Source organism: Hypanus sabinus, chromosome 2 (assembly GCF_030144855.1).
Source record: "Hypanus sabinus isolate sHypSab1 chromosome 2, sHypSab1.hap1, whole genome shotgun sequence".
NCBI lineage: Eukaryota > Metazoa > Chordata > Chondrichthyes > Myliobatiformes > Dasyatidae > Hypanus > Hypanus sabinus.
In genome coordinates, this window is record NC_082707.1 from 183,212,599 (window position 1) to 183,235,443 (window position 22,845).

At 38.3% G+C, this 22,845-nt stretch overlaps 1 protein-coding gene across 4 annotated transcripts in view; it reads left to right on the plus strand.

The window, feature by feature from the left end:
• The window catches only part of smek1 (SMEK homolog 1, suppressor of mek1 (Dictyostelium)), a 136,241-nt gene that overhangs the window by 57,906 nt on the left and 55,490 nt on the right, over positions 1–22,845 (plus strand). For 3 of the 4 annotated variants that reach the window (XM_059960964.1, XM_059960960.1, XM_059960976.1), the window contains one exon: positions 11,554–11,652. In XM_059960964.1, coding sequence (XP_059816947.1) covers positions 11,554–11,652 — 99 coding nt within the window. Of the gene's footprint in view, positions 1–11,553; positions 11,653–21,451; positions 21,596–22,845 lie in introns of those variants that run through there. The other variant, XM_059960971.1, reaches the window with a different exon arrangement.

Sequence of the window (22,845 nt, forward strand, 5' to 3'; positions counted from 1 at the left end):
CAGAGCAACCATGAAGTGGCTTCAAATGAAGAAAATTGGTCCTTGAGTGGCCCAGTTAGAGTCCTGACCTTAACCAAATCGAACATTTCTAGCAAGATCTGAAGATTGCTGTCCACCTTCACCCCAACTAACTTGGTGCAGCATGAACAATTTTTCAAAGAGGAATGGGCAAATCTCGTTCCATTTCGTTGTGCAAAGCCAATAGAGACTTATCCAAAAAGACTGCTAGCTGTAATAGCTGCGAGAGGTGGTTCAATGAAGTACTGAGCAAAGGGGGATGAATACTTTTGAACTGATGACATTTTGGTTTTAAAATTTTTAGTTTTACATGCTTTACAATACTCATTTTTTGGGGGGGGCTGTACTGTGGGGGAGAAAAAAGGAGCATGTGATTTACAAGTAAAAATTCTCAGTTAAATTGATCAAAGTCCCTGGTTGTAATACTCATTTATGTGAACAAAGGATTGGGGGCTGAATACTTTTTACAAGGCACTATAGTTGCTTGAAAATTATCATTGCTTTTGTGTTCGTATCTATCCAACTTGGGCAGCTGTTTCTGTCTTTAGCCTCTTATGACCTTGTAAGTTTTCTGTGCTCTTTCATTTCTGTTTATGTAGTTTTTTTTCCTTTCCTCACTCTTGGTGCTTTCAGCTGTTAGGGCCAAAATTTTGAATTCCTTATCAGGATGTTTAGATCTTGTGTTAAGCTACTTCATAAAATCTGACTCTTTAACTTGGGGGTCCATGGGTGATTAGAGAAAGATTGGATAGGCTGGGGCTCCTTATCCCCAGAGAGGAGGAAGCTTAGGGTAACCTTAATAATGGCTTATAAATTTATGAGAGTATAGAGTAATAGGTAATTACCATCATTTTCCTAGAGTAGGGGTGTTAAAACTAGAGGGCTTAGATTTAAAGTGAGAGTGGAAAGATTTGAAAGGAACTTGAGGATCAAGATTTTTTTCTATGCACTAGGTGGTGCATTTAAGAAATGAGCTGCAGAGTAGGTGGTAGAGGCATGAATAATTATGAAATTTGAAGAATATTTGGGCAGGGAAGGAGTTAGGAAAGTTTGATGGGTTATCAGCCAAATGCAGGCAAGTGAGACCTGCCGTGTAGGCATATCAGTAGTCATCCAACAAAAATTATTATCACATGTACACTGAAAGTCTAACATACAGTGCAATATGTTGTTTGCGTCATTGTCTAAGGATGTGCTGGGACAGCCTACAAGTGTCACCATGCTTCTGGTGCCAACATACCATGCCCACAACTCACTAATCCTTATTGTATGTCTTTGGAATGTGGAAGAAAACCAGAGCTCCTGGAAAAAACACACGCTGTCACAGGGAGAATGATCAAACTCCTTACAGTGGCAGGAATTGAGCCATGATCTTCCATTCACTTGTACTGTCAAGTGTTGGGCTAGTAAGCTACCGTGGTTTGTTCCCATTCTTTTCAGCTGTACGAATCTAGAGGCTGATGGGGCAGGCAAGTGAATAGATTGGGAGGTGGCCCATGCCTCTGGTGTGTTTCAGTATATGGCCTTGCATTTATCAATGCTGCTTCACTTTATGTTGTCATGGGTTCAGAGATATCCAGAACTGTTAATACCAGTCCTCTGCTTGGCATTAGTAAAAATATTGGCAGTTGTTTGGCACTTGGCCTCTTGTGCAAACATGAACTTCAACTGAATATTGCAGCTCAAGTACTAAGGTTCAGATATCTTTATTCCTGGAATGTAGTTGCCATGAACTGACTAGCTACATGTTAGTTTTGAAGAATGGCTCCACTCCCATTAGAAGCCAACTGAAACATTGCAGCAAGAAATACTGAAAAATGTTGGGGCAATTGGAGTTTGAGGATAGTGCACACTGAATTGTGGTAAACCCAGTGGTTAATATGAAGACACAAGAAACTGCAGATTCTCAAATATGGTGCAGCAGACTAAATGCTGGAGGACCTACTGAGTTTTTCCAGCATCTTGTTTCTTGCTATTAGTTAATCATAGCTTTCTTGCCATTGTGGAGCAAGAATGGGCAAATTTCTGTGGGAAGACATATTTGATGACGCACTTCCACGATCAAAAGTTCTGGCAAGTTCTAAAAAGGCCATGTATAGTGGTTGGTGCTATTCTTTACATTTTTCTTTGGGTTACTGTGCAGTGAAATTAGTATCCACTATACCTCTTGGTGGACAGAATCTACAATGTGATTTTGCCACTTGGAGGAAGTAGTTAAGGCAGATACTGGCAGTGAAATTCCATGTTTTGGAGAACAGTAAGGCCTCTCTGTAGTTTCCAGACACTGACTGTCTTGTTTCTTGAAAAAGGCCATGATAACTGCATCTCTGAGATACCGTGGAATATCTTCCTCTTCCCAGGCAATGTGTTTGAGACTGAATCTTGTTATAGGATTTCATGAGCCCTTGTTATTTTCTTTTAGTTGTAATCATCTTGAATTCTTGACTGGAATAGTAGGAATGCTGGTCCACATTGGCTGTTGTGAATGGAGTTGAATGCAGTCATCTCAAAGACTATCATATTTGAGGAGATCTTTAATGTGTCCTTTTCAGTGGGTGTCAACTGTTTCTCAGTCCCTGAAGCATTCACCCCCATGTCTCATACTGGGGTGTGGCCTTGCATGTAGGTGCTGTAGTGAGTTTTGCAGCACTGAAAAAACTGTATATTGTGACTATCAGCAAGTTGCTAAGCCTCCCTTTTCACATCTATTCTTTAGTCTTGGGTTTTCTACTGAACCCCTGTCTTAAAGTATTTTTTTAAATTTCTTTTTCTTCTCAGTTAAGATGATACTTCCAGTCCAGCTTTGCTTTTGTTAATTCGTTTTTCAATTTCATGCTCATTATCTTAGAACAAGCGTTAGTTCTTCCTGCCTGGCGGTTCTCTCCCAGAGTTTGAGATTTGATTGAAGCATACAAAATTGAAACTTAATCAGTAGCAATCTCAATCATGTGCAAAAGTGGATGAATAGAATAAAGTTATTGCCATCAGCAGATTACCCAAAAGTTAGGAGACATAGTTTTAAAGGACTGGGGTCAGTATGTGATGAAAGTCTTTTTTATGTTGCTGTAATTATCCAAAGCTCAGTTCTTCTAAGGGTGATTGAAACAGTTGACGAGGAATTGAAAGTACAGAGGAGATTTAAGGATGTTGCCAGGACTTGAGCAACTAGTTACGGGAAGAAGTTGAGTAAGTTAGGACTTCCATAAGTAGGACATGGGAGAATGAGAGGTGCTCTGATTGAATTATATAAAATCATGAGAGGCATAGTAGTAAATCTGCAGTCTGTTTCTTAGGGCTGAGGAATCGGGATGAGAGTGGAGAAATTAGTAGAAACTGAAGAGCGACTTTTTTCACTGAGAGGGTGGAAAAATTGGAATGAGATGCCAGAGGAGGGTAGTTGAAGCATTTAAAAGATATATGGATAGGAAAGGCTTTTGAGAAATAGGAGCTAAATGTAGGCAAATAGGACAAACTTGAGTGGAAATCTTTGGTGCCATCAACTAGTTAGACAAAAGGGCCTATTTTTATGACTATAAACTAAGCACATATAGTATCTGCAATCATTTATAGTGCTGCAAGAAAAGAAGGGGGAATGGGATTGTATAGATTATAAGAAGCCAGCATGGACACCATGTGTTGAATGGCCCAAACAATTTGACTGAAATTCAAGTTATTCAGACATTCTGGCTTTTCCATAGGATTTCCATTTCACTGTGGACATTGTATGTTTTTTGTTATTTGTTGCTATGGATTATAATCATGAAAATATGAAATATAGGGATCACACATTTTATGAGGATTAATCATGCTTGAAGTTGGTGCCATGAATTAAGTATGAATTTCACAATTTGATTTTTAGCATATATTATATTTAGTATTCATGGTGTAAAACAGAATATGGATCAAATATTGCTTTGGCAAGTTGTGAAAATGAATTTGTTAAATCTGATTGTGTATTCTGGCATGAGGAAATTAATAATGAATGGTGTCAATTTGTTAAAGACTAAAGATCAGCTTTAATTGGACATTTGTACATCAAAACATTCAAGCACACTGTGAAATGTGCTGTTTGCGTTAACAACCAGCCAAGTGTAAGGATGTGCTGGGGTCAGCTTGCAAGTGTTGCCATGCTTCTGGCTCTAATCTGGCATGCCCTCAACTTACTGACTCTAACCCTAACTAACACATCTTTGGGATGTGGGAGGAAACCAGAGCACCACATGGTCATGGGGAGAATGTACAAACACCTTACACTCAACAATGGGAATTGAACCCCGATCTTACAGCACTCTGAAGCTCTGCAGATAAAAACATTGTTTGTTCTTAGTTCTATTTTTGAAAAAGCCTAGCAATTTAAGTGTTTTTTTTAAATCATTGAAGTGCATTTTCTGCTGAAGCACTTCATGGCAACAGTTTTTTATTCATTTTTCTCGCCACCCCCTCCCTATGTATCCTTCACCCACCAAAAGTAAAATATGGTTTTGGTCTGTAGATTGAATTGCTGAATGTCATCCTGTCAGAATTTTTATTGGTACGGGAGATTGTGGTCAGGAGGTTTGATTTTAATTTAGGTGCTGATTTTGAACTGTTAATCAGCAGTGAAGTAGCAGCAAATATTTTTCTCTGCTGAAAGGATAGCCATAATGAGGGAGTTGCTATGGTTACAGTCATGCACTTAGTGTGACTGCACAGCTGTTTTGATGTATTTTTAAACAACTGGTGGCTGGCTAGAGGCAGTTTTCATCAGATTCCTATCTCCATTACATAGCAAACTGCACATACTGTATACTATAACAAGCACATATTATCATATCTTCTTTCTGGGCCTGCTGTGTTGCACAAGTCCCACCAGTGTCACTGGTACAACATAGATTCACAAACAGTTTTACTCAAGAAGGATCAGAATTTCCAAGCAAATATTCACCTATATTTGAATTTTTTTAAATTGACATAAAGTAAAATTAAATATCAAATTTAAAATTTCAGTAAGTAATGTTAACAAAACTAAACAAGTTAGTGTAAGTACTGAAATCATGATGTTCCAGCATATTATTTACACTTACACAAAGCTTTTTATTTAGCTCACAGGAAGTTTACAGTTGACTGGTGCATTTTAGTTGAGCTGGCAAGTGATTAATTTTTGAAGAATATGGATTGGGAAAAGAATCTCGCATTGCAGCTCAACTTGCACAGTATGCAAATAATAGAATATCAGTGTTTTTTTAATGCTCTATTTGATTCTAAATCTTAATTGGGCCAATAGTAAGTTTGGTGCCTTATTAAGCTAATGATGTTTTAAGTTCATGTCATGTGTATTGTCCTCTAGAGTCAAATTCCTGCATCCCAATACTTGTGTCCTATTCTACATTCCTGATTTGTTTTTGGGTTGCATCTTTGCCCCACTGTTGGCAGTGATGTAACCCACAAACAAATATTGATTATACTTCTAACCTGACAACATTTTCTTTGGGGAGGGAGGAGAAGAGGTAACGTTGAAGGGAGAGCTGAGGAAGAGTTCTGAAAGGTAGTTCCAGATTTAAGAGGGATGGGGGAAGGAAGGATGCACTACATGTTGCAATCATCCTCAGTCTTGGGGCTTACTTGTAGAGTTTTGTCTGTACTCTGCATTTGTCAACTCTTTGCCCATCAACAAATGTGAAAAAAAATGTTTTTGACTAGGCTGATGACAATGTAATTGATTTCAATGTATTAATGTATACCATTTTCATTAAGTTTTCAGTGAAATGAATGTTAATATTCTACTATGGCTTTCTAATAGTTTTGATTTGTACTTTAAATTACAACATTATATTTTTAATTATAGGCCTTGTTTTCAGCTACCCAAAACTTGGTTTTAGAGCCTTCATAACTTGGTCAATAGAATATTAAAATTCTAATCTGAGATTCCAGAGTTCAAGTCTATATTTCATCCTGGAAAATGTGATCCACTTCTCATGCCTTTCAGTGAATCCAAACATCATTGATAAAATTCACCATTGCCTTCTTTGGTCATCTGAGGAAGTATGTAATTGAGAATTGAGACCTCCAAACCTGGCACAAGGTTTGTTGTCTACTGGGCAACAGTGACTTGTGCCCTGCTATTTGTCTGGAGTACTCTCTCAAAGCTCTGGAAAAATTATACCAATGCTGTATGCATGATATGGATTCCTAGAATATACAGGCAGGGTAAACAAACTGATGTCAGATCCATATAGGTAGTGAAACAATTAAAGGATGCTTTCAATATCTCCTTGGAAAAAGTGAACCACTCCCACTGACTTTTTGGTATTTCTGGCCTATGATTGTTCAGAAGTATTTAGGGAACAGTTGGGATGTCACAGAGATAATGTTGAGTATGCACCAGAGCAAGTTGCAGAAAAACGCACCCATCTTTGAAACCAACTACCTGCCCAGTCTGTAAGCATCTCCTTCAACACCTAAATGTAAGCATAAGCAATAGCTAACCATGTAAACACTATAGCCAAGTAAGCACACCAACACCTCTACTGCCTCAGAAGGTGAAGCAAATTTAGTATTCGGAAGGTTCTCCTTGTACTGGAGGACTGTGACTAGTGGTGTTCCTAGTGTAGGTGCTGGGCCTATTGTTATTTGTCATCTATATCAATGGTTGGTAAGAATATACAGGGTATGTTTAATAAATTTCCAGGTGGCACTTAAAAATTATAAAGTAAGCTATTAAATTACAGGGGGGTCTTGATCAGCTAAGTTCAAGAAATAGCAAATGGAGTTTGATTTAGATAAGGAGAATTGGTTGACGTCATGCACTTGTATTTTCAAAAGGCCTTTGATAAGGTGCCACACAGGAGGCTGCTAACAAGCTTACGCGTCCATGGAATTACAAGAAAGATTCTAGCATGGATGAAGCAGTGGCTAATTAGCAGGAGGTGAGGAGTGGGAATAAAGGGAGCCTTTAATGGTTGGCTGCCAGTGACTAGTGGTGTACTGCAGGGGTCTGTGTTGGGACTGATTCCTTTTACATTATATGTCGATGACTTGAATGATGGAATTGATGGCTTTGTTGCAAAGTTTGCAGATGATATTAAGATAGGTGGAGGAGCAGGTAGTTTAGAGGAAATAGAGAGGCTACAGAAGGACTTAAACACATTACAAGAAAGGGCAAAGTGGAATACGGCGTCAGCAAGTGTATGGTCATGGACTTGGGTAGAAGAAATGAAAGGGTTGACTGTTGTCTAAATGGAGAGAAAGTACAAAAACTGGGGCAAAGGGACTTGGGAGTGTCTGTGCAGAATTCCCTAAAGATTAATTTGCATGTTGAGTCTATGGTGAGAAAAGCAAATGCATTGTTAGCTTTCATTTCAAGAGGACTAGAATATAAAAGCAAGGATGTAATGTTGAATAGGCTTCACTTGGAATATTGTGAGCAGTTTTTGGGCCCTTATCTTAGAAAGGATGTGCTGAAACTGGAGAGGGTTCAAAGGAAATTCACGTAAATAATTCCAAGATTGAACAGCTTGTCATATGAAGAGCATCTGATAGCTCTGGGCCTGCATTCACTAGAATTCAGGAGAATGAAGGATGACCTCACTGAAACCTATTGAATGGTGAAAGGCCTTGATAGAGTGGATGTGGAAAGGATGTTTCCAGAGACGGGAGAGTCTCATAACACAGGACAATAAATTTTTTCAAAAGTGTTGCTTCCTCAGAATTTGGAACGGAGCTGAGGAGGAATTTCTTTAGCCAAAGGATGATGAACCTATGAATTCTTTGTCAAGGCAACTGTGGAGGCCAAGACTTTATGTACAAGGCAGAGGTTGATTCAATTGTTGATTGGTCAGGTCATGAAGGGATGCGAGGAGATGGCAAGATATTGGGCTGACAGGAAAATTGGATCAGCCATGATGAATTGGTGGAGCAGGCTCAATGGGCCAAATGGTCTTGTGGTCTTGAGTAGAAGGTGCATTTTGGAAAGTCAAATCCAGGTAAGAATTTCGCAGTGAGTGGCAGGGCCTGGGAAGTGTTGTGCACCATGGGAAACTTGAGAATGCAAGTACATGGTTCCCTGAAAATTGGAATCACAACCAGACAAGGTGGTGACGAAGGCTTTCATAAGCCAGTACATTAAATATAACAGTTTGGAGGTCATGGTGGGTTGTACTGGATGCTGAAGAGGCCCTGTTATTAAATCAGAAAGAGTACAGAAATGATGTTGCTAGGACTTGAGTAACATGAGTTTGAGAGATTGACACAAAATTTTTTATTTTATGTTGCATAAGAGTCTGAAAGATGATCTTACAGATGTCTAAAATCATATTGCACTCAATCTTTTTTGTAAGGTTCAGGAAATAAGAACTAGAGCTGAAATGTTTAAAGGGAACCTGGGGGAGAGGACACTTCACTCAGAGTGGTGCATGTAAAAAACAAGCTGCCAGCAGAAATAGTGGATATGAGTTCAATTTTAACATTTAAAGGAGGTTTTGATAGATATATGGATGGGAGAGGTATGGAGGGCTATGTTCCAGCTGCAGATTGCTGGGACTAGGCAGAGTAATAGCTTGCCATGAACTTGATGGGCTGGACGTTCTGTTTCAATGCTGTATGCTCTAGAGCAGGGATTCCCAACATGGGGTCTATGGCATTAACAAGGTTGTGAACCCCTGCTCTAGAGGGTGGTGTTTAAGGTGATAGGTGGTGGAAGAAATGAAAATTGAATACATTAAGCAACAAAAAACTTAAAATCCAGTTAAGAATTAGGTTAAGGAAAAACATCTTGGAAAATTGGGGACTCAATACAATTATATTGGGGAGCAGATGCTGCCGCTGCTTGCCCAGATTTAGACCATAAGACATAGGAGCAGAATTAGGCCATTCAACCTATCGAGTTTGCTCCATCATTCCATCATGGCTGATTTATTATCCCTCTCAACCCCATTCTCCTGCCTTCTCCTCGTAACCTTTGTTGTCTTTACTAATCAAGAGCCCATCAACCTCCATTTTTTAAAGTAGTTTTTTTATGCATTTTCTACATTACTACAGACAGAAAAAAAACCCCAAATCAAAATGAAGAAAATTAATACAGTGCAAAAATAAACGTACAGTACTATAATACAAAAAAGATAATTGAGAAAGCACCGAAATTGAAGACATGTAAAATTAGTATCCTCCCCAAGCCCCGCAACAAAAAAGAACTCCAGACCAACCACAGCACAATATAGAGAATATAAATCAGGACATTCAAACCCCCAAAACTGTAAACAGTTAAAAACAGAAGATAATAATGCTTACTACCAAAAAAAAGCTGAAAGCAAGGGACCGAAAAAAAACCTTAGTTAAGAGGAAGGATATGAAAGTACTCAATAAAAGGTCCCCAGACCTTATGGAACTTTATATCTGAATTAAGAACTGAATAATGAATTTTTTTGAGGTCTAAGCAGGACATAATATCATTAAGCCATTGAGCATGCGTGGGCAGGGCAACATCGGAGGATTAAACATCTAACCAGGAGAGAAAGATAATATTCGACACTTAGTCGAACTCACACGTAATCTGTCTCACCCAAAAAACCAAACAAAGCAATTAAAGGGTTAGGTTCTAAGTGGTGGTTCAGAATATAAGATAAAGTTATGAAGACATCTTTCCAAAATTTCTCCAAGCTAGGACAGAACCAGTACATATGAATAAGAGAGGCCTCGCCCCTTTTGCATTTATCACAAAGAGGACTAATATTAGGGTAAAATCGAGATAGTTTAGATTTAGACATATGGGCTCTATGAACAGTCTTAAACTGTAAAAGGCAGTGGCGAGCACAAAGAGGTTGAATTAACCGATTTGAGAATCGAGTCCCAAGTCTCATCAGATAAAGAGATATTTAAATCATGCTCCCAAGCCATTCTGATTTTATCCACAGGGGCATGCCGTAAGAATGCTAATTTATCATGAATAAATGATATTAAACCTTTACCCAGTGGATTAATAGAAAGAAAGAAATCTATAACATTTTTCTCAGGCATTTCAGGGAAGTTAGGAATTAAAGGATTAATAAAGTATCTAATTTGGAGATATCTAAAAAAAATGAGCATTAGGCAGATTGAACTTAGAGAGCTGTTGAAAAGATGTGAAGCAATTATCAATAAAAAGATCTTCAAAATGTCTAATGCAACCTCCATTTTAAATATACTCAATGAGTTGGCATCTACAGCCGCCTGTAACGATGAATTCCACAAATTCACAGCCTAAAGGCTGAAGAAATTACTCCGCATCTCTTTTCTAAATGGACATCCTTCTATTCTGAGGCTGTACCCTCTTGACCGGGATTCCCTCACTAAAAGAAACATCCTCTCCACGTTCACTCTTTCTAGGCCTTTCAATATTCAATTGGATTCAGTGATCTCCCCCCACCCCCCGCCTTATTCTTATTTAATTCATATTACACCTGTATATTTAATTTCACATTTGCAATATTAGTGAAACTCTAATTACTAACCCACTCTGCGTATATTGTTGCTGTCCACAACTCTGGAATACATCTAGTATAAAAATTGTTCATGATTAAGAGGTTTGAATAATACTCCCACAGAAGAATAATTTTCTCCTGTTGCTACTTTCGCCTACGCCAGTGAGTTTATTAGAATAGTTATAAATAGATTTACTGTTTTTATGATGATGATGATGATGATGCTCCAAAAGTACGGAAGCCATATCAGTGTGCTGCTTATTTGTACATTGCTGTTCAATTAAAATAATGATCATTTGGCAAAATAGTGTATATGTATGCGTCAGCTGTTAATTACTTTTAACCCTGTGTTCCTGTTTTGTTGGGGGGCAGTTAGTTAATTTGTAGAGTATTATGGAAAATTTATCTTAATCTCTCTCAGACTAAACAAACTAGCAATAGGTAAGCAGGTGGTTGTCCAGCTCCTTGCTTCAGTCATTTGGAGCCTGGATAATCAATGCAGTCACAACAACTACACATGTTACACTTTATATGCTTTTTTTAATTTGAAGAATTTTGGAAGGTGTAATGTAGAGTTGAAGAAAACTAAATATATAAATACATGGGTTATTACCTTCATGCTTCCAGTGGTGATCAGAACAATAAAGTACCTGGTTGTCCTTTGTCTTTTCTAGCATCCACTATCTTTTAGTTTACCAAAATTTCACCCATGTGCTCAAATAACTTGCTTCTAGGAACCTACTAATGTACATTGAACCATAATTTAAGAATGAGCGTCTTTTTAGTGAGGTAAGTTTGAAAGGGATAAGAAGGTTGACATCCAAGAGGGAGAACAATCTAGCCAAAGGCTGACATGTTAGTTGATTCATTGGGATATGAGCAAAAAGAACAGAAATATAAACTTGCATATACCGACGTGACCCGTAATACCTTAATGCTTGCAGGATGTATAGTTTCATTTGTGGGAGTTACTCAGTGTCTTTTAACTTTCAATATAATTATTATTGCGATAATTCAAAATACAGAAATGGGTAGCATAATTGTACTGATATTTGTGCATTTTGGGTTTTTTTTTGATTTTCTTAATTGTAATACATTTTAGGATACTTTGATTGTGTGGTCAGAAGCGGAAAACTATGACTTGGCCCTCAGCTTTCAAGAAAAGGCAGGCTGTGATGAAATATGGGAAAAGATATGCCAGGTGAGCATCTCAAGATGTTGATGGAGTTTGTACCATTACTTTTTTTGAAAAGCCATATACACAAATTTTGTCCTAACTAATTTTGTGGATTACTGTCAAATTCAGACTCTTGTTTATAAGAGCTCAATATTGCATTTAAAATGGTTAATTTAGGTAAAAACAAGGTGCTGATTTTATATTATTGCTACAAATACCATTTTAATCAAATCCTATTAAATATGTATCTATTTTTATGATGAATTGGTAGACCACATTATTTAGTCTTGGCCTTTTATATATATCACTGGAGGATTCTATTGTAAAGTTTATCATCTGTGGATCAGAAAATGGGGTTCCAACACCAACCCTTGCAGCACACCACTAGTCGCCAGCCTTCATTCTAAGAAACAACCTTTGTTTCCTACTCAATTCCTACAAAAAATCTTACTATTTACATTTCCTCATGCATGCCAGCAGCTGGAGTCTCACCTCCTTTGATATTTTAGGTGCCAGTTTTCTCTTTATTGCACAAGTTAATGTATTTTTAAATCAAACTCTTACTAAGTACTTATTCGTCACACTTGCCATACCCTGCGTCATGGTGGGTCCTAGAAAATAGTTTATATTGTGATTTTACGTTACGTAAATCCATGTTATCTGTGTGTCAAGAAACACGTTCGAAAAAAAGTTTTTTTCACTTAAATTCTGTGAGAGCAAATTTTATTCCATAACTCAGATTTGATCAGCAATTTGTGAATTCTCAGAGTAAATTTCCATAATATGAATGGCCATGAACATGCTGTTGTGTGTATAAATTTATAGACGTATTTGTTCAGCTGAATTTAAATGCAGCGGAGATTTGAATTGGCATAACTATCAATAGTGGAGACAACTGGAATTAGTTCATTAATTACTCTTTAAATTGTGAGAATGTGATAAATGCTCTTGAGCTTAAGCTCATTGAAGGCAAGTTTGGGATTAATGACAGGGCATTCCTCATCATTGAGTGGAATGGACTCAAATCAAGTAATGTAGCAGTGCTGTGGAGCAATGTTGTTTCTTCTGGTTATATTTCCGGGGCTGAATCTAAGAGAAATTACCGAAGCTTGCTGGAATTAAATTAGAGCCTGTCATTGACTTTAAATTTGAATTAAGTAAATACTTATTTGAAATTCATTGATGCCCTTCAAAGATTTCTGGTTAAGTCAAGTCTATGCATTTATGGAAGTCCAAATTCTGAAGTTTGACACTTCGTTCCCTCAGAGCAACTAGGGCAGGACTTATGCTGCGTTGCTACCTAGAAGTATGAACCAAATTAAATATAATTACCAATAATGGTTTGCACCTAATTTCTACCTTCTGTAGTTTTATGCAGAAGATGGCTATTTTGGTATTGGAAATTAAGTGAATGGTGTCTTAGTTATAAAATAGAAAATTATACTTCCAAGCTGATAATGTCATTCATTGGATATTCAATTTTGCCAGTGCAACTTCCCTTTTGATCCATGTGGCAGTTTCTCATCTATTATCCTTTAGATTTAATAATGTAAATAATAAAAATAGCAGTTGTCCAATGCCTGTAAAATTTTCCCACTGTATTCTTTTCCTGTGTAGAATAATTCTGGCTACTTCTAGTAGTCAATAGCTCTTGTGTTACTTAGTCCTGGTGATTGTTGCATACAGCAACATTTGGGAAGAACAGTTATACATAATAAAATCTAACATGAATTCCAAAGATTGAACATACAGGCAGTCCCCGGGTTACAAACGAGTTCCGTCCCTGAGTCAGTCTTTAAGTTGGATTTGTATGTAAGTCGGAACAAGTACATCGGGTGTTATTTAGCATCAGTTAGTCAAACGTTTGCCTTAGTATTCAAGTATATATTTTACCTTTCTATGCATATAAAACACTTAAGAAATGTATATTCCTATAATTAAACCACTGCATTGCTTAGTAATAATTGTAGCTTTCATCGGGGCAGGGCCTTTCACATGATCCATTATTCTCACTTTATCCTTTAAAGTTGTTCCGATTGTTGACCGACTGTAGCCTAACGCTTTTCCAATGACCAATGACGTTTCACCGCTTTCCAAACGCTTTATTATTTCCACTTTATTTTCAATCATGATCATTTCCCATCAATGGAACAGAAACACTGTGGGTGGTGTGTCCTGAATCCTGAGCTCGACCGGGTCCTAAGGACCACTGCACTGAATTCCCCGGGTCCTAAAGTCCACCGCACTGAGAGGGGTTAAATGGGGCAAGTGGGGGCTGTGCTGTGTTTGGGTATTTGATCCTCCACAATATTCTGCGTGGGAATTTAAACTGGAGGTGGCAGTGTATTGTTTTTTAAACGAGGATGAGTTACGAGCTCGACATCAACTCAGCACGGATGGAGAGTGCGCTCAGCAGTGGTCTGTCACTGGATTGAACTCGGGAACTTCCATTCTCGAGCCTGGTGCTAATCTCACTGCGCCACCAGCCGATCGGAAAATGGGAGGGCGGGGTCAGGGTGAATCTTGCTAAGAAAACTAAGCCAAATACAAAGTTGCACACTCAACACAAACGACTTAAAATGGCGGACAGCATTCTCCTTCCTCGGTTCATAAGTACGAGTTGTTTGTAAGTCAGGCGTTGGTAACTCGGGCTACCTATAGTATGTTAAATGTGAGGTTATCCACTTTTTATAGAAGAAAAAATTACTTACGTTTTCTTTTAGTTAGATCGTATTGCTTTTCAGAGGGACTCTGGTATCCTTGATGTTAATATGCAGATAATAACAAGCAATTAGGATGGGAAGCAGTATATTGGTCTTTATTGAAGGAACTTGGAGTACAAAAGTAGAGATATTCAAGTTCTATGAGGCCATGTAAAATTTTATCTGGAATTTTGTAGGCAAGCATGGCCTCCCTACCCAAGGAAGTATCTACTTGTGATTGGGCAGCAGGTTCATCAGATCAATTGCAGTTTTGATGGATGAGGAGTGGTGGAGCACTCTTGAGTTTAAAAGAATAGGTGGTGATCTTGAAGCATAATTTTTAAGCAGGTTAACTAGGTTGATGTGTGGTCGATGTTTCCCTTTTGGAACTGGGAATCACAATGTACAAAATAAAGAGAACATCCATTCAAGATGATGAAAAGAGATATCTTCACTCAGAATGTAATAAATCTTTGCAATTAGTTGAAAGTCACAGAACATATTCCAGAAAATGAGTTGTAGGTATTAAAGGACTCAAAATGGAGTTTGTGCCACAAAGTGTCAGGGTGGTAAAAATTAGCTATAGCATTGCTGAATAGCATATCAGACACATGTAGCCATATAGCTTACTCTTGTTTCTACTTGCATTACTGGTTGCATGTTGTCCCTGAATATTTCTGTTTCCAGTGTATTCATAACCCCATAATGTATATGTTTTAAAAATGTGCTAGAAGTACAAATTTTACAAATTGCTTGTTCAATTTGTCTTTTTAATTTAATCATGCTAATGTAGTGACACCATAGACCTTTTAATTCAATGTTTTTCTGAACACAGTATTCCTCTTTGTTTGGCATTAACTTTTCAAGATATTGTAAATTCCAAATTAAGAGGTTTAATTTCAGAATAGTATTGATTTACTGCATGAAACATTTTTGTTTTAGAATTAGGAATTCCATTAATCCTCAGTGACCAGGCTATCAATTACGACAGCCTGTTTTTTTTTTCACTAAGTCTGTCTGAATTTGCTCTGCAAAGTGAGACATTTTATAAAAGGTCATAGGTGTCAATTGCTGCTGAAAATAAAGTTTAGTTTTCAATATTAATACCACTGTGCTGGCTTAAATATATTTTGCTTTTGGTAGGGTATTTTTGAAAACCACATCCAAAGAAGAGATTCAGAATTATTACTTAAATGATACACTATAGATTTAAATTCCAGCTACAAATCTATGTTGAAGGTTGTGGGTCTATTAGGTACAGTTAGAATCAAATAGCTACAGCTCAATCCACCTGGCCCACTCTACCAGCATTAACTCCTTGTAAAGGAGCTGGGCCTGTCTCTCATCTTTTTAAGTTATTCTACCATATTGTGATTAGGAGACTCTGGTAGGTTCATCAGGTAGATTATTGGGATTAAAATTTTAAGAATGAGGAGCAGTGAATTCTACCATTCTGTGGGGAATATTTTCATGCCTTTATATGCTTATGCATATGCATAAAGTACCTTGACTCTTCATGGTTTTTAATTATCTTGTAGTTATTTTTTATCTTGCTGCCAAGTTGCAAGTCAATGCAGATGGTTTTTCCATATTAACCTGACAAGCTGCTCACGTTCCTGCACCATCAGGTATCAGAATCAGGTTTATTATCAGGCATATATGACATGGAAATTTGTTCTTTTGTGGCAGCAGTACAGGGCAAAAACATAACATTACTATAAATAGCAAAATAAATACTGCAGAAAGAGGAACAATGAGGTCTATGGGCAATTCAGGAGTCTGATAACAGAGGGGAAGGAGCTATTCCTGTTTCATTGTGTGTGGGTCTTCAGACCTTTAACCTCCTCCCAGACAGTAGTAACAAGAAGATTGCAGTTCTTAGATGGTGAGGATCCTTCATGATAGATGCTACCTTTTTAAGATGTCCTCTATGGTGTCTGTGGAGTATTTTGATGGACCATTCAGTGCCTATATCCCCTTCTTTCCTTTGAAGATTGTGGTTCCTCCGGTAGTTCATGATCATTGTTGAACAGCGATCTTGGCAGTGAGACCTGAGAATGATCATTAATCTCTTTTTTTTTTACTGATCAAGACCCACTTCATCTGGCTGTTTTCAGCAGCCCCCTGTGTAAACTACTTTGAATGTGCAATACCAATGAAAGCCTAGGGATCTGTCCCAGGTGAAGTAGGAAATTGGCACGTGATGGCTGTTCTAGAGGAATGAATACACAAAATTAATGTATTCAGTGATCCTGAAGGTGGTTCAGCAAGGCAATAAATTCTTCCTAATACTGAAACAATTGTTTTTCAGCCAGTGGAGTAAAAACTGTACCTGTGCAGTGGCCTCGCATTAGGGAGGATTTCAGTGGAGTAAAGGAAACTACAGGTGTATGAGAGAAGAGTTGGCCAAAGTAAATTGGAAGGAGAAGCTGGCAGGGATGACAGCAGAGCAGCAATGCACGAGTTTCTGGGGGGAAATGGGGAAGGTACAGGATAGATATATTCCAAAAAACACAGGAATTCAAATGGAAAAATAGTACAACTGTGACTGGCCAGGGAAGTCAAAGCTAATGTAAAAGCAAAAGATAGAGCATACAACAAAGCAAAAGTAAGTGGGAAGATAGCAAGCTAGCAAACAATATCAAAGCTTTTTTCAAATATATATAAAACAATAAAGGGGTGAGAGTGGATATAGGACCACTAGGAAATGAGGCCAGAGAAATTATAACGTGGGACAAGGAGATAGCAGATGAACTAAATAAGTATGTTGCATCGGTCTTCACTGTGGAAGACACCAGCAATGTGCCAGGTGTTGAAGGGTGCAAGGGAAAAGAAGTGGGTGCAGTTACTATTACAAGGGAGAAGGTGCTCAGAAAAACTGAAAGACCTAAAGGTGCATAAGTCACCGGACTAAGTGAGCTGCACCATGGGGTTCTAAAAGAGTTAGCGGTAGAGATTATGGAGGCATTAGTAATGATCTTTCAAGAATCATTGGATTCTGTCATGGTTCTGGAGGACTGGGAAATTGCAACTGGGAAGAGTCCTTCCACTCTTAAAGAAAAGAGGGAACAGTAGAAAGGAAATTTTAGATCAGTTAGCCTGACCTTGGTGGTTGGGAAGATGTGGTGGAGTCAATTGTTAAGGATGAGGTATTAAGGTACTTGATGACGCAGGGCAAGATGGGACAAAGTCAGCATGGTTTTCTTAAGGGAAAATCTTATCTGACGTACTGGTTGGAATTCTTTGAAGAGATTACAAGTAGGATAGATAAAAGGGATGCAGTGGATGTTGTATATTTGGGTTTTGAGAAGGTCTTTAACAAGTTGCCACAGATGAGGCTGCTTGCCAAGTTAAGAGCCTATGGTACTACAGGAAAGTTACTGTCATGGTTAGGACATTGGCTGATTGGTAGGAGGCAGTGAGTGGGAATAAAAAGATCCTTTTCTAGTTGGCTACCAGTGACTAGTGGTATTCCACAGGGGTCGATATTGGAACTGCTTTTTATGCTGTATATCAATGATTTAGATGATGGAATGGATTGCTTTGTTGCCAAGTTTGAAGATTATACAAAGATTCGTGGAGGGGCTGAGGTAACAGGAAAGTTGTGGAAGGCTGCAGATAAGGAGAAAGGGCAAGGAGGTGATAAATGAAATACAATGTTGGAAAATTCATGGGCATCTGCTTTGGTAGAAGAAATAAATGTGTAGATGTTGTAAGTGAGGAAACAGATTCGATAGGTCTCAAGGACAAGAACTCTGGACATGCAGCCTTGGTAGTAAAGGATTTTATTTACAGAAGGCAAACGTGGGAAAATGGCAACAGAAGCAACATGCGCGCGCGCACACACACAAAATTTGCAGCAGTGGGATAGGCAATAAAATACACGGACAATTACTAATGAACGTGGGAAAATCACGTGGGAACAAAGTACACATACGACCAAGGGAAAAGTCAATATGATATCTCTCCCCCCCCCCCCCCCCCCCCCCGCAAAACTCTGTGCAAGGATGGCTCTTGTGCTACTAGGGATAATTATCAACACTTCCAACCCTATTCAATGCACAACTCACCAATAGTTTCTCCAGCGCCGCTATGGTTCTTGGCCTGTAATGAAGCGGGGTGGTCCCTTGGGGATTGCAAAAAAAAAAGGGTCTAGCACACGTGGCACCCTTTATAGTGCAGCGGGACTGGAGGATCCCACCCAGGTAATTCACAGGAAGGCCAATGGCTCAGTGCCAGCAGAGTTAAGTCGATTACAAAGGCCAATTACCTGAGGACAAGTACAAGGCTAATTAAAAGGGCCAATGGTTAGGTGCGCATCATGTGGGTGAGGAGGGGTCAAACCTTGATTGGCAGGTGGCATGTCTTTCAACCAGGTAATGGGCAGTGCTGTCACATGACAGTCACGACCCCTCCACTACAGTTGACTATTTTTTAAACGGGAAGAAAATCAAAAAATCTGAGATGCAAAGGGACTTGGGAGTCCATATGTAGAACTAGCAGATAAAGTCAGTGGTGAGGAAGGCAGATGCAATGTTACCATTCATTTCAAGAGGACTAGAATATAAAAGCAGGATGTGATGCTGAGGCTTTATAAGGCACTAGTGAGGCCTTACCTTGAGTATTGTGAACAATTTTGGGCTCCTTATCCAGGAAAAGATGTGCTGGCTTTGGAGAAGGTTCAGAGGAGGTTCACAAAGATGATTTCAGGAATGAAAAGGTTATCATATGAAGAACATTTGATGGCTTTGGGCCTGTATTCATTGAAAATGAGAAGGATGAGAGGGGGGTCTCATTGAAACCTTTCAAATGTTGAAAGGCAAAGACAGTGTTTCCCATGGTGGAAGAGTCTAAGACAAGAGGGTACAGTCTCAGGATAGAGGGGTGTCCATTTAAAACAGATGCAGAGAAATTTCTTTAGACAGAGGGTGGTGAATTTGTGGGATTTGTTACCACAGGCAGCTGTGAAGGCCAGATCTTTGGGTGTATTTAAGGAAGAGATATATAGGTTCTTGATTGGCCATGATATTAAAGATTACAGGCAGGGGCGGGGGAGTGGGGCTGAGGTGAGGGAAAAGGGATCAGCCATGATTCAATGGCGGAGCAGACTCGATGGGTCAAATGACCTATTCTGCTCCTATGTCTTCTGGGATAACCCTTTGCAATTTTTTTTTTTGCATTGATTACTCTTAAAATGTGATCTGATCTTCATTTAAGTCACAATAATAGATAAATACAATATGCCTAAGCTAATAACACACAAAGAATTATACTATACCAAGTATACCATTTAAACTATCACAGTCTATGTTTGAAAAAAGTATGTGAACCTCTGGGGTGATGCCTTCTACAAAAGCTATTTGCAGTCAGGTGTTCCAATCAACGAAATTAGATTGATAGTATGAGTGGTAGAGGTGCCCCATCCTATTTTTAAAAAAAAGACACAAAGTCTGGTTACTGACAGAACCTGCTCTTCTCAAGAAAGATCTGTTATTGTGCATCATGCCTCGATCAGTACAACTTTCAGAGAACCTTAGAAGAAGAATTGTAGAGATGCATGAAGCTGGATTAGGGTACAAAAGCATTTCTAAAGACCTTGAGCATTCAGCAATCCACAGTGAGAGAAATTGTCTGCAAATGGAGGAAATTCATTACTGTTGCTATTTTCCCTAGGAGCGGACATCCTGCAAAGATCACACCAAGAACATAATGTGTAGTGCTGAAGGAGGTGAAAATAAACCAAGAGTAACAGCAAAAGACTTCTAGAACTTGCTAGTCTCTGTTAACATAGCTATTATACGGAAAACACTGAACAAGAATGCTGTTCATGGAAGGATACCATGGTGGAAACCACTGTTCTCCAAAAAAAACATTGTTTCACCTCTCAATTTACAAAAGACCACCTGGATGTTCCACAGTGCTTCTGGGAAAATATTTTGTGGCCAGATGAGACAAAAGTTGAACTTCTTGGCAGAAATGCACACCACTATATTTAGAGAAAAAAAGGCACTGCACACCAACACCAAAACCTCATCCCAACTGTGAAGCCTGGTGGAAGGAGCATCATAGTTTGGGACTGCTTTGCTGCCTCAGGGGCTGGACAGCTTGCATTTTTTAAGGGAACAATGAATTCAAAATTTTATTAAGGCAGGAGAATGCAGCCCATCGCCTGAAGCTTAATAGAAGTTGGATGAGGCAACAAAACAATGATCTAAAACGTAAGAGTAAATCAACAACAGGCCGTTTTAAAAAGAAGAAAATTTCGTGTTTTGGAATGGCCAAGTCAGAGTCTAGACCTTAACCCAATTGAGATGCTGTGGCATGACCTGAAGAGGGCTGTTCATGCAAGGTATCCCAGAAATATTGATGAACTGAATCAGTTTTGTATGAAGGAATGGTCTAAAATTCTTCCTCGCTGTTGTGCAAGTCTGATCAACAGCTACAGGAAACATTTGGTAGAGGTTATTGCTGCTAAAGGAGGTTCTACCAGTTGTTAAATACTAGGATTTGTGTACTTTTTTCCAGCCTGGACTGTGAATGATTAAACAATGTTCAATAAAGACATGAAAAGTGCAATTGTTTGTTATTATTTTAGGCAGGTTGTGTTTGTCTATTGTTATGACTTAGATGAAGATCAGACCACATTTTGTGAGTAAATGCAGAAAACCAGGAAATTGCAAAGGGTTCACAAACTTCTTCTTGCAACTGTATGCCTCTTATCATCTTGTATACCTCTGTCAAGTCACCTCTCAAACTCCTTTGTTCCAAAGAGAAACCCCCAGCTCGCTCAACCAGATATGCTAGATAACCAGATAAGATATGCTATTGTATGCCTTATTGTTATATGATAACTATGTGGTAGTCTTGTATTTCTATTAATATGACATCCAGAATTTTGAAATCCTGTTTTGGGGTTGCCCCATTCAACTTCAGGAATGCTGAGGTTTGCTATTTGGCATTCAGAAGCTGAAACATTTTAAGAGATGTGTAAGGATGACTCTTTAAAGTTGATTATTTGAACTCTCCTCCCATATCTATATAAAAAAAACTGTCACACCCGCACCCCCACCCCCTCTGCAGTCTTCTCTTATCCATGTTTTATTACAGTGAAGTCTATTATGGGGAATTCTTGGAAGACAGTAATGCATCCTGAGGCCTGAAGTCTGAGTCCTTGTCCAAGTATCTTCTGGAGAGTATAAAATCCCAACAGTTCCAAGAAGCTAAGTGATTTGTGAATTAAAAAGCAAATATCATCGACAATGAATGTGAGAATTCTGGATTGTCAAAAAACTAATCTTACTTATTAGTGTCCTTTTGGGAAAGTAAATCTTAATCTCCTTGGCTATGTGTGGTCTATGACACTGTAGTTAACTGAAGAGTATTGGCCTTTTGAAATGGATTGGAGTTGGAGGAAATTAGATAGGTGGTAAATGGTGCCTGTGGCACTATTTATAATTGAAAAATGGTACAACTGAAGTCATTATCCCACATGTTCAGTCCTGGTTATTGGGTTATCTCAGAGTACCCATTTTCTCTCTGGCACCTGTGGAGAAATTGGCAATGACTAATTACAAATGATAAGCAGTTTCTTGTATTTAGCCACAGCATGATAACCTACTGAATTTAGTTAATTTGCATTTGAAGCATCTGATAAGGAAATAAGCATTTCAAAATGATAGTTTTGGTATAACTCAGGCGGCACCATTCTTCCCTCTAGCCAACATGTTTAATTTTCAACAGCATTTTAGAGTTTGAGAATATAAATTAATAATGGCATTCATTGAAGTTCTGCAGAAATTTTGTTTTTGGGTGAGATTATGAACTGAAGAGGCCATAAGCAATTAATTGAATTCATAAATTTACTGACTGAACATAAAGTAATTGTTGAGTTTGTGTTTGTAAACATTATAGCACTCACTACCTTTCAAAGGTATTTTAATAACTAATAACCTCAGATCATTTCTAACTAATTATGATATTATATTCAAAGCAAATAGTGCTGTGGTAGGATATAATATGTAGAGCTAATGAAAACAAAGTAAATTGACAGAAATTCAAAATTTTATGCTAAGAAATTGCTTCCTATAATATACACTGACACCACAACTGGATTGTTTTTCCCCTGTGCAAGTTTGTAAATAAGTCTGCTTTGGTCATTTTACAGATTTTGGAAGAAGTTAATTTAAGGTTTAAATTTGTTGAAATGTGTTTCCAATAAAGTTAACTTAGTCTGCTAAATTAGCACTTGTTGTCTTAGTTATGTTGTTTCTTATTCATGTACAATGAATAACTCAGGAAGTGGCAAGGATGTGAAATGTATTTTTGTATTAGGGGATATTAGTATCCATAACCTACAATGACCTGGTAGTGTCACCACTGACTTATCTAGCCAATCCTGCAGAACACAACACCTAAAATTGGTTTACATGTGAATAATTCAATGTGATGCATAAAGCAACTTGACCTCAGCCTTGCCAGACTTCTTGTGGCACTTGAATTTGTTCATGACAGCACT